General features: G+C 46.5%; 1 protein-coding gene and 1 non-coding gene across 6 annotated transcripts in view; one reads left to right on the top strand and one right to left on the bottom strand.

Annotated features, from left to right (window-relative positions):
- The window catches only part of XPNPEP1 (X-prolyl aminopeptidase 1), a 53,065-nt gene extending 40,485 nt beyond the window's left edge, over positions 1-12,580 (bottom strand). For 2 of the 5 annotated variants that reach the window (XM_058671040.1, XM_004579863.2), the window contains exons 1-2: positions 12,432-12,580; positions 5,218-5,306 (exon numbers count right to left, since the gene is read on the bottom strand). In XM_058671040.1, coding sequence (XP_058527023.1) covers positions 5,218-5,306; positions 12,432-12,463 — 121 coding nt within the window. In that variant the 5' untranslated portion in view covers positions 12,464-12,580. Of the gene's footprint in view, positions 1-5,106; positions 5,192-5,217; positions 5,307-12,335; positions 12,357-12,431 lie in introns of those variants that run through there. The other 3 variants (XM_058671038.1, XM_036495769.2, XM_058671039.1) reach the window with 3 other exon arrangements.
- Positions 2,457-2,582, top strand: LOC118759496 (small nucleolar RNA SNORA40). Its single transcript, XR_004996224.2, has one exon. It is a non-coding gene; the product is annotated as a small nucleolar RNA SNORA40 (small nucleolar RNA).
- Positions 12,581-12,871: the final 291 nt, after the last annotated feature.

Consider the following 12,871-nt stretch of genomic DNA (forward strand, 5'->3'; position numbering starts at 1 on the left):
AAACGAGTGCACAAAAATGCAGGAGTTTTCCTTGTGTATAGTAGCAAACAATGGAAGGAAAATACATGATTAAATTATACCATGCAATCATTAAATATTTCAAAGTCCTAGGAAAAAATACACAAACCTACATTTGACTTAGAAAGACAGACAGACAGCACTGGTAGAAAATTAAAGATTGATTATAACCACACATATTTTTCTTATTTAAAATTGTGTGTGTGTTTGGGCAGAGAAATTTCTAAAAAGACAGTCACTTAAGTGTTAATAGGGTAGGTAAATGTGAGTGGCTATCATCTTTTCTTCTTTTGTGTTTTTCTTACTTTTAAGTCTTATTGCCTTTTTTTAAAAAGTATTTTTTAAAAGATGTTTATTTTTATTGGAAAGGCAGATAAAGAGAGAGGAGCAGAGACAGAGAGGAAGACTGTCCATCTGCTGGTTCACTCCCCAAGCTGTTGCAACAGCCAGAGCTGCACCAATCCAAAGGAAGGAGCCCCAAGCCTCTTCCAGGTCTCCCATATGGATGTTGGGTCCCAAGGCCTTGGGCCATCCTCGACTGCTTTCCCTGGTTAGAAGCAGGGAACTGGATGGGAAGCGGAGCTGCTGGCATTAGAACTGGTGCCCATATGGGATCCTGGCACGTGCAAGGCAAGGACTTTAGCCATTAGGCTACCGCACTGGGCCCTACTACATTGATCTTAAGACTCACTGAAAAAGTGCCTCTGTCCACTGTCTGCAGCAGGCATCGCAAATCTCGAAAAGGCAGAAGGGTAAAAACAAAGAGTCCTTGAAAACTGTCCGCTCACAATTTACACCTCTCGTTCCTTGCATCGCAGCTATTTCTGAACACCGTCCAGAGGACCAACCTTTCCGTTATGTCTGATTTTATTGAGCCTACAATTTCTCACCTATCAGAAAAAGAAGAATCAGAAATACCAGGCATGATCTAAATTAGTATGTCTACACCTCCACTGGGTTCAAAACAAGGCCAGTTATGACCTCATACAATTACCAACGAGATATTTTAGGTACTTCAGAATATATTTATCAAGTTTCCAAACCATATTTCCGATCAAGTCAGCACTGTTAAAGACGAAAGCAAAAATGCAGGCTTATTTCAGAGCACTGCTTCAACTCGAGCTGCACAAACAGAGCTGAGGGCTTCGTGCTTTAATTGGCCTGGACCACAGCCTGGACACATGGAATTTTAAGAAGCAAATATATATGATAAAGTCCAGTATACTTTCTTCCAAGATCATTAATTTCCTTGTAGGATTTAGAATCCATTTGGGCACAATCTGACTTAAGGATTTTGTTTGCATGGCACTGACTGGGTATTTTATAGCGCTGACTGAAATATGTTTCAACATTATCAGTCTTGGGGTTGGTGCTGTGGCTCAACAGGCTAATCCTCCTGCAAGCACTAGCATCCCATTTGGTCACCAGTTCATATCCCGGCTGCTCCACTTCCCATCCAGCTTTATATCCCTGTTTACGGCCTGGGAAGGCAGCAGAGGATGGCTCAAAGTCTTGGGACCCTGCACCCACATGGAAGCTCCTGGCTCCTGGCTTCCGATCTGCTGAGCTCTGGCCATTGCAGCCATTTTGGGAAGACCTTTCTCTCTGTCCCTCCTACTCTCTGCAAATCTGCCTTTCTAATAAAAAAAATCAATCAATATTTTTGAAAAAATTATCAGTCTTGAATTTCACCAATAAAGTCAACATAATCAATGGCAACCAGAAAGTCCTGGATAACAAACTGAAAGCCAAACATAGCCACTTCTTAATCGCCTCTACCAGGCATGATGAAGCTCACAATACTATAAACAGCATGTGGCAGGGAGCAGTGGCAGCAACAGAAAAGGCAGGAAAGGAAGATGGCGGCAAGCAAGGGTTGAGGCATGAAAGCAGCAACCAAAGGCAGTGGGCCATGAACGGCAGCCGGGCAGACGTGGCCACAAAGACAAAATGCCAGAAAGTGACTAAATGGGTGAGAAGCCAGAGCAGAGGAAAAGAGAAAAGTGGCACAAACAGGAACCCCTGCCATCAAGGGGGCACCAGCCAAAAAGGTGACCAAGACGAAGGAAATGAAAGTCATGCCTACTGGCACTGCGGCATGTTTCTTTTTTTTTTTTTTTTAAGATTTTATTATTATTGGAAAGCCGGATATACAGAGAGGAGGAGAGACAGAGAGGAAGATCTTCCATCCGATGTTTCACTCCCCAAGTGAACCGCAACGGGCCGGTGAGCGCCGATCCGAAGCCGGGATCCTGGAACCTCTTCCGGGTCTCCCACGCGGGTGCAGGGTCCCAAGGCTTTGGGCCGTCCTCGACTGCTTTCCCAGGCCACAAGCAGGGAGCTGGATGGGAAGTGGAGCTGGCGGGATTAGAACCGGCGCCCATATGGGATCCCGGGGCGCTCAAGGCGAGGACTTTAGCCGCTAGGCCACGCCGCCGGGCCCTGTGGCATGTTTCTGTCCAACTTGTGGACACAGACTTTATAGACAGTGCAAAAAATCAGTCCTCTTTTGCAACCCAGAACTTCATTGCTCAATGTGAGTTTTGATACATAGAAGGAATATTATGAAAAAAAAAAAAGGAAGAAAAAAAAAGTCATGCCTAGTGGCGTTCATATGGTAATTTATACTAAATGTGCTTACTGCTATTATTTATTTAACGGAAAGAGTTTCCATGTAATGGTTCACTCCCCAAACGCTCCCAATGGTCAGGACAAGGCTAGGCTGAAGACAGAGCCAAAAGCTCAATCCAGGTCTCCCTCGTGGGTGGGCAGGAAGCCCATTACTCAAGCCATCATCACTGCCTTCCAGAACCTGCATGAGCAGAAGACAGAACCAGACAATCTGATACGAGATGTGGGTGTCGCCACCACCTTAACCACTAAGCTAAACTCACCCTAGAGTAACTAGCAATTTTTATAATTAAGTGAGGTATTAATACATAAACCGCTTAGAAACACCACCTGCCACACAGTGGAAGTTAAGTATTTTCAAATATTACAGCTCAATACATAATTATCCAACAACAAAGGGTCCAACAGGCATGTACACTGTCCCCCCTGAGGCATGCATCATGTCATTTCTATATCTATGTATCTAGCCCTGCGTCCAAACATAGATATTTTCACTCAAAGATGGTCGAGCGAATGCAACAATGTCTATCTTTTCAGACCCAATGTAACAGAAATCAATATTCAGTGCAACAAAAAAGCTAGTATTGTGGGGGAAATGCCATATGACAACATCTGCTCACCCCACATTCCACCACTTCTCAACAATGTTAGCAGCAGGCAAAGGCTGAGTGCAGCGTGCAGAGAAGTAAGCTAAGAACAGGCCTGGCCCATGATGTAGAATGACCCCATGCCTGGCCAGGTATTCTTAAATCATGCCTTCAAGAGAATGACTCATAAAAGTACGTCTTGGTTATGTGAGTTTCCTTTTAGGAACAAGCTCCCAAACATTCAGCCTTCATCACAAACAAGACTTCCCACCGCTTGAACATGAAAAGCATGCTACGTTTACCTCACCGGGTGATTGGGAGAATTAAACATGATACTGCATGTGAGGGCATGAAGCCCAGCATCTAATCCACTGTCGGAGCTCAAGAAGTCATCTCATCTGGATTTGAAGCACCAGCTGGATTCCCACCCACCTTGTCTCAGGACTTGAGGCCCTGCTGTAGTCCGGCTTAAGCCTCCCAGCACATGCACATTCTTCCACAATCAGGAACTTCAAAGGGGGTAGTTTGTTCCTCTGTGCTTTCCACAGATTACTAGTTAATTCTTACAATAAACCTCCAAGGGAAGTTCCACTGTTTCCATTTTTCCCATGGAGTCAGCCAGATCATGCAGGACCTGGGACCCAAGGCCCAGCCAGTTCTCCAGCCCATAGCTACTACACAAACCATCTAGAGGACTACACAGGGACTTAAAGCACCTTAAGATCAACAGAATCAAAACAGCCTGCTCTAGCTTCCAGTGGAGATAACTGAAGCTTCCAGAACCCCTGTGTCCTCAACTACAACAAAAAGAAATTCACATCCAGCTTAAATTTGATCATTCTATCAGGTTTTTCCTTCCTTTACTTGATCTTTTTCTTATTCATTCTTTCTTCTTCCTCTCTCACCTCCTACAACAGCCCAATATGTACTGAATACATTCGGATTTTTTTGCTAACAAAAAAGAATTAAAACTGCATCCAATTACAGCACTAATCCTCCAAAATGATTAAATAGTCACAGTTTCTCATGTGCCCCAAGGGATCAATTTTTCAGTAAATTACAGGACATGCTGTGCTTCTCCTGGCTAGTCAACAAAACAGCACTGGCTTACAGGAGATAGAAACTTGTAAGCCAGTCCTGGCATGCTAGCCTAGTGGCTAAAGTCCTCACCTTGCATGCGCCAGCATCCCAAATGGGTGCCAGTTTGTATCCCGGCAGCTCTACTTCCCTTCTGCTCTCTACTTGTGGACTGGGAAAGCAGTCAAGGACAGCCCAAAGCTTTGGGACCCTGTATCTGCGTGGCAGACCTGGAGGAAGTTCCTGGCTCCTGGCTTCAGTTCAGCCCAACTCCGGCCGATGTGACCTCCTAGGGAGTGAACCAGTACACAGATCTTTCTCTCTGTCTCTCCTTCTCTCTGTAAATCTGACTTTCCAACAAAAATAAAATAAATCTTTAAAAAAAAAATTGTACACTATTTTCAGAACTCAGGTTTCTGGCAAAACCATCAAGGCAAGTTCCAGGAAGAAGGACCACTCCAAGAAATTCACCCCAAAACATTGTCCTAAATCCACACTCAATTTATAAAGCACTATAGTATAAGTTTTCCTCATTTTATAATCTGATGAAAATTAAAAGCTAATAACTAACATAATCAATGAAACACTGTAACAGAGATAGAGGATAAGTTTTTTAAAAACCAGAATAGTTGCAATACTGTATCTACCACCTTGACTAAAATCCCTACAAGAATGGAAAACACCTAAAATCTTGATTCTCTACTAATTACCTTTTAAACAATCATAACTATATAAAAACAGTAAGCAACCACCCAGTAAAGCAAAGGACAAATGGTTTTTAGTCACCAGCAACCTTGATCAATTACTAATTCCTTATCTGCACTTCACATTCAACTTGAGGCTGAGGCAAGAAGCTCTCTAATTCTTTCAAAACGTGCCATTTAATGTAAACACACACTATTACCTTTTCCCACGTCTGTGTCTCCTGAGGGTGTCCTCTCGTTAGGTTCAATTATTCTTAAATTTCTCAGTTGAAAATCCTGGTGATTAGCCCTTAAAAAGACAAGAACAGGAAGTTGCAGACTTTGCCCACAGTAAACGTGGCAAGGCTCAGCCACAGTGCTGACTTGAGTCAGCAGTTCATTGAGTCAGAAGAACTCTCACCCCAACCACCAAGACACTGTAGGTATCAGCTAAAACACGCAGGTGCAGAATGCCACCCTGCGGGCTGGTGCCGTGGCACAGTGTGCTAAGTCTCCGCCTGTGGCACTGTCATCCCATATAGGCAGAGCATTCAGATCCCAGTGGCTCCACTTCCAGTTCTGCAAACAAGCCAATGCAAAACCTCTCCCTGTCTGTCCTCTCTGGACCGCTGCCTTTCAAATCAAATAAATGGGGTGGGGGAAGGGAAGCACCATGCAGTCAAGCTTTCTCAATCCCAGCTTCCAGCTCATGAATTCTCTTCAGCTATGTCTGATCTCCTATATAACTAGAATACATGGGATCTCGAAACTGCTTCGAAAAAAAAATGCATATTACAGAAAAACTACGCACATTTTTCACAACAAACTCATCTTTTAAGTGACCTGGTAAGATTTTATTTTCAATAAAATATTCTTTTTTAAGCTTTATTGTATTTTTTATTTGACAGGAAGATTTACAGAGAAAAAGCAGAAATAGTCAGATCTCCCACATGGGTACAGAATCCCAAAGCCTTGGGCCATGCTCCATTGCTTACCCACGCTCTAAGCAGAGAGCTGGATTGGAAGTAGAGCAACCAGGACATGAAACCAGGCCGTTACGATAGCTGTCAGCACTGGCAGTTGGAGGACTAGCATGTTGAGCCATTGTGCCAGCCCCACCCCCAAATGAAATGTTTTTAAAAGAACTTTTCTTCGGTAGAGATATTTATCCATGAGAACCGATCCTGGTCTGTATACACTTAGCTGTCACTGCTTGGTTCTGGTACTAATTTTCACAGCAGTTTCTGAGCTAGAAGGTTTGCACACAAGCTTCTTGTCCCCCATGTGGGAATAGTCTGATGCCTTGGACTCCAAGCACGAATGCCTCTATCTCCGTCCAGGCTCAGATTTACTCATGAACCACTCATGCTTTAAGGACCCTTCACACATCTTCCCTTTCTTTCAAGTTTATGTGATCAACGAGTATTGACTGAGAATCTTCCATAATCCATACTCTATCATACAAACCAAAGTGAACCACAAAGATAACAACCTTGACTTCAAGAAGTTTACTTGAGGGCCCAGCATAACAGCCTGGTGGCTAAAGTCCTCGCCTTGAACGCGCCAGGATCCCATATGGACACCGGTTCTAATCCCGGCAGTTCCACTTCCCATCCAGCTTTCTGCTGTGGCCTGGGAAAAGTCAAGGACATCCCAAAGCCTTGGGACCCACAACCGCATAGGAGACCCAGAAGAGACTCCTGGTTCCTGACTTCAGATTGGCTCAGCTCCAGCCGGTGTGGGCACTTGGGGAGCAAATCAGCAGATGGAAGATCTTTCTCTTTGTATTTCCTCCTCTCTGTATATCTGACTTTCCAATCAAAATAAATAAATCTTTAAAAAAAAATACTTGAGGCATGGTGGGAAGGTGGAAGGAAAATCAAGAAAAAAAATCAATAGACACAAAGCAAGTATCTAACCAGATAAAAAGTATACATTCTATGAAAACAGGCAGAGCAAAGGAAAGTGAAAAGATTGTCAGAGAGGTTGTAGAACACTCCAGAGCAGGAGAACCAAAAGCACAAAGGCGCAATGGATCTGAGCTTAGAGCCCTTGTCTATACTCTGCAGGAACAGTAGTTCTGCCAGTCCAGCCTCAGCTAATGCACAGGGGAAATCAGCTGAAGATGGCCCAGGGGTTCGGGCTCCTGTACCCACATAGGAGATCCAGACACAGTTCCAGACTCCTGGTTTTTTTTAAAAACGATGTAGGCACCATCTCACAACATGTACAAAAATTCATTCAAAATGGATCATACACATAAATGTAAAAGCAAAATCATAAAACTTTAAAAAAAAAAAAAAAACAGGTCTGACCTTATACAAGCTATAATTCCTGGATTGATTTTTCTTTTTTCAAGATTTTATTTTATTTTTATTTGGAAGACAGAATCACAGAGAACAAGAGACCACAAAAGAGATTTGCCATCCACTGGTTCATTCCCCAAATGGCCAAAACTGTTAGAACTGAGTCAATCCAAAGCCAGGAGCTGGAGGTCTCCTACAATTCTTCCAAAGGGGTACAGTAGCATCAGAACTTGAGCCAGCCTCCACTGGTTTCCCAGGGCACAAGCAGGGAGTTATCAGCAGTGGAATAGCTGGGACACAAAACAGCACCTATATGGGATGCCAGTGCCACGGACATAAGCTTAACCCACAATGCCACAGTGTCAGCCCTTAACCTATGATTTAAGATACACCAAAACCAAAAAAAAAAGAAAAGAAAGAAACATGAGTACACTGAACTTCAACAAAACCAAAAAACTTTTGTGTGGAAAAGAATACCCTCAAGAAAGCAGAAAGACATCCACAACCCACAGAATGGGGAAAAAAAATATTTGCAATTACTATCTAAAGTTTGTAAAGAATATTACAACTCAACAACAAAGAAGACAACTCAATGTTTAAATGGTGAAAACACTGGAATATTTTTCAGTAAGGATATGCAAATGGCCAAAAAGAACATGAAAACACAAACACCATTAATCATTGGAGAAATGTCAACCAAACCACAATGATTTACATCTACTGTAAGGGTATAATCAAAAAGACAGACAACAGGCATGGGTGAGGATGTGGAAAAACTCAAAACCACACACACTGTTTGTGGGAATATAAAATGTAGGAGCTATGGGAAACTGACAGAGTTACCATATGATTCCAGCTAGGTACATATTCCTAGGTACGTCAATAAAACTGATAATAACCTCACAGTCTATGGACATTTCGCACATTTATAGCTACAATAGCCAAAAAAAAAAAATCAACCCAAGTGTTCATCAACTGGTAAACAGAAGTAGTCTATCCATTTCATGGAAACTCACACCTATAACATACATGAATTCAGGGAAATAAGCCTGTCACCAAAGGTTATATAGTATGCGATTCCATTTATATAAAATGACCAAAAGGGGCAAACCTATAGAAACAGCAAGTAGACAAGTGGTTTCTGACGGTTAGCATGGGGCTAGAGGAATGCGTATATGATTTGTTTTGGAAGTAAGGAACTTGTCCCAAAATTGTGATGATTGTGTAACTTGATGAAATAACTTTTGAGTTGTATCTAAACAGACAGAATATATGACAATGAATTGTATCCCAACCAAGTTATTAATTTTATAAAGATCTCTCATTTTTCTTCTGAAAGATTTGTTTGTTTGAAAGGCAGAAGAACAAAAAGAGATGAGACAGAGCAATATCTTCAACCTACCAGTTCACACCATAAATGCCCTTAACAGGGCCTGGTGTAATAGCCTAGTGGTTAAATCCTCACCTTACATGCGCTGGGATCCCATATGGGCACCAGCTGGTATCCCAGCTGCTCCAACTGCCCATCCAGCTCCCTGTTTGTGGTCTGGGAAAGCAGAAGAGGATGGCCCAAAGCTTTGGGACACTGCACCCACATGGGAGACCCAGAAGAAGTTCCTGGCTCCTGGCTTTGGATCAGTTCAGCTCTAGCCACTGCAGCCATTTGGGGAGTGAACCAGCAGAGGGAAAATCTTTCTGTATTTCCTTCTCTTTGTATATTTGCCTTTCCAATTAAAAAATAAGTCTTTAAATTAAAAAAAAAAAAAAAAATTTAATGCCCTTCACAGAGAGGCTGGGCCAGGCCATCTTGGTCTCCCACACGGGGGCAGGAAATGAAGCACTCGGGTCACCATAGTGTAGCAGGAAGCTGAATGTGAAATGGAAGATTCAAACCAGCACTCTGATACAGGATGACAGCACCCCAGGAGGTGGCCAAACCTGCAGCACCGCGAGGCCTGCCCTGAGCGCGCCCTTTCTTCTGTAAGGGTACAACTGGCTTTCCCACTCAATTTCCCATGACTTCATACAGGCTTACCAGATGATGAGTGACAAGTCAATTTTTCTATACATATTGTATAAAACTGGATCAAGTGACTGGTTTAGATACTCTGGACTAAACAGGGTAGTCCTCTTCATTCATCTGATAGAAGAAACAGAGACAACCTACCACAGGCCATCCATGTCAGTGGCTACAAAGCCAAGTTCAGTAACTGGTTCTGACAAGCGGGTTCAAGCTCCCCTGTGAGCACCACAACCTCCATCTCTGTGTCAAGCTTACAAGAAGCCACAAAGCAGACAAATCGTGACTTCCTTGCTCTTGTCACCTCCCAGTCTCTGAGGGATCTAAGATCCAACCTGCCTTCACTTTCTCGGACACTTTCTCTCAAAGCAGGATTATCAATAAATGCTAAATCTCAAAGAATGTGCTACAAGGACCATGTAAGTCAACTCCCTTCTCTAGACAAAGGCCTTGAGAAACAGAGATCAAATGAGTCTCCTGAGGCCTCAGTGCTATTTGACAGCACCAGAACCAGAACTCCAGCTCTGCCTGCTCCCCCTTCCTGGGCCTTCTTCAGCCGACACCTCAATGTCATGAGGAGCTACAGGTGCGTAAGAGAAAGTTCAATCCTATATTAGATCATTACAGCAGAACTACTAAAAACCATGCACTTGTCTTTCTTTTCTAAAGGAATCCCAGCAGGATTCAGGAAGTCATTCCCTACGCCCCTCCACACCAGTCCATGATAACAATCAGACAAGCCGGCTGTCAGGTCAGCACAAACCAAAACTCAGCATGCTCAGAGCACCTAGCAAGACTCCATGAGAGTCAAACAGAAGTAGTGCTGGGGGAACAAACCAGACCCCCTTTACCTACCCAGAAGCCAACCTGCCTCTTTGAGAAGCAATCTGGTTCTCCTTAGCAGAATGTCCCTCCTTCATTTCAAAAGTCGAAGTGGTTGGGATGAGTTTCACCCTCTTACCCACCTGTGTTCTGATTTCCCACCCACCTGGCCATCATCATTGACTCACGGCTGGACATGGGAATCAAGCGAGTCAGGTGGGAATCGAGCTGGGGCTCCTGCTCCATGTACCAGGGGAGAGGACTGGAGCTCTACTGGGACTCACAGCCAGAACCATCCCGGCCCTGCCGAAGGACAATACCAGACTGAGGCAGAGCCAGTGTTGGGCAACTTGGAGCCAAGAGTGGAAGAAGAGAGGCCCAGACCAATGCCAGAGCAGGTGTTGCTGGGTCCCACCACACTAAGAGAGGCCTAGACCCATGCCAGAGCAGGTGTTGCTGGGTCCCACCACACTAAGAGAGGCCTAGACCCATGCCAGAGCAGGTGTTGCTGGGTCCCACCACACTAAGAGAGGCCTAGACCCATGCCAGAGCAGGTGTTGCTGGGTCCCACCACACTAAGAGAGGCCTAGACCCATGCCAGAGCAGGTGTTGCTGGGTCCCACCACACTAAGAGAGGCCTAGACCCATGCCAGAGCAGGTGTTGCTGGGTCCCACCACTCTAAGAGAGGCCTAGACCCATGCCAGAGCAGGTGTTGCTGGGTCCCACCACAAGTCAGCTCAACTATACCAAGACAACTGCAAGTTCAGTTTCTATCACTGAAGCCCAAAGAAACCCTCACTTTACACAGCAGGTGCCCAAACCTACCCCTGGCGGAGGCACATGACACAAACGGCCTCTCCCAGCCTTTCATGGACTCCTGTGGGAGGTTATCAGGCTGTAAAAGCTGATGCCCAAAGACCTCTGATCCTAAAATACTGTGACTATACGAATCTAGTTGACTGCGGGCCCTCAAAGGCACTGTCCTAGCCCACAACCTCAACTCGTTGTTATCCACTTCCACAAGGCTTACCATCCTTCCTGTCTCCTTCCATGGGCAACTGTGGCTCTCTGCAACATGCTGTTGCAAGGCCAATGCCAGGTGAACGTGGGCTGGAGATCAGTCCACTCATAAACACCTGCACAAGACGTGGTCTGTGGGCCTGACGCGATGGCTCAGTAGCTAAATCCTTGCTTTGCATGCGCCAGGATCCCACATGGGACGCTGGTTCGCATCCTGAACACTCCACTTTCCATGCAGCTTCCTGCCTTATGGCCTGGCAAAGCAACAGAGGATGGCCCAAAGCCTTGGGAAGCTGCCACCACCATGGCAGACCCAAAACAATCTCCCAGCTTTGGACCAGCTCAGCTTCAGCTGTTGTGGCCATTTGGGAAGTGAACCAGCAGATGGAAAATCTGTCTTGTTCTCTCTATAAATCTGCTTTTCCAAGGAAAAACAGACAAATCTAAAAAAAAAAAAAAAGACATGGCCCGTTCAAGCTGCCAAGTGAGTTCACTCCAGGTCTCAACAGATCAGAGGGTGTGGGTGACTGACCCCTTGTGGGTCCCCCAGGGAAGGTCTGGCCTTCCCATCTTTGTGAATTCTGATTCTATGTCTCAGCTTGTTGGCTGGCTCTAGTAAGTAGACTGGGGTGGGGGTAGGGCTTTAATAAAACTTTTTCAACTTGACATCCAGGGATTATTATTCTCACTTTACCTGTGTCCAGGGAGAAGTCCTTAATGGATTTTCCTTAAGGTTATACCAAAATATTCCCTTACACAGCTTCTGAAACCATTTGGAAGGCCACAAGGCTGCCTATCTTCGTGGCAGTCACAAATCAGTAAGACAAACATGCAGGTGTCGGTGGTAATAGGAGCAGGAGATGGCCACAGCAGGGCCAGGGATAAGGGATCCCCAATCTCCTGAGACCCCAGGAGGAGCCAGAAGGAACCAACTTTCTGCAATAGCCGGGCCTTTCTGTGAGGCCTGGCGGCGGTGACGGCCACCGCACCCGGGCCGAGTGTGGCAGTTCCCTGAGAACACTTGTCCCAAGGCCACGATCGGGCTCCCCGCCGGTGCACGCAGCTCCGCCGGAAACGAGCTGCAAAGGCTCCGTCCCCCGAATCCTGGTTCTCCTGCTCTCCGGCCAGCAAGGGCCCTCCCCGGGCCGCGGATCGCCCACCGTCCCTCACCCGCCGGGCCCGGCCCTCCCGGGTGCAGCACGCGCGATCCGGCAAGGGGGGCCCGCCCGCAGCGCGGACGCCGGCGCCCCGGCACAGTCCCCTCACCTTCCTCGCGGCGGCTTTCTGGAGGCTGCCATTCGGCAGTGACGTGCCCCGGCCCACGTCAGGGGAGCGCAGACCAGCTGATCACCCGCGGCAGAGGCGAGGGAGGCGCCGCGCGCCCAGGCCGGCCGCCAGCGCGCCACGCCGGCCACGCCCCCCTCTGTGGCGCGCGCGCGGCGGCCCCGCCCCCCGCGCAGGCCCCGCCCCCGCCGGCCGGGCGTTCGGGGCCTGGCTGCCCGGCCTGAGGCTTGCAGCTGGACCCGGGACAGCTGGACCCCAGGCGGGCGCTGATGGTTGGGAGAACGTCCCCCGTAGGCGCGCGTCGTCTTCTTTCTGCGTTTTTCTAGCCGTTCCCCAAAGAAGAAAGAGAACGGCTTTGGCAGCTGCCGTCCTAGGCCCTTATGAGGGCGCAGAGAAAGGGCACGTGGCCGCTTCCGGAGGCT

This window comes from Ochotona princeps, chromosome 13 (assembly GCF_030435755.1).
Source record: "Ochotona princeps isolate mOchPri1 chromosome 13, mOchPri1.hap1, whole genome shotgun sequence".
Taxonomy (NCBI): Eukaryota; Metazoa; Chordata; class Mammalia; order Lagomorpha; family Ochotonidae; genus Ochotona; species Ochotona princeps.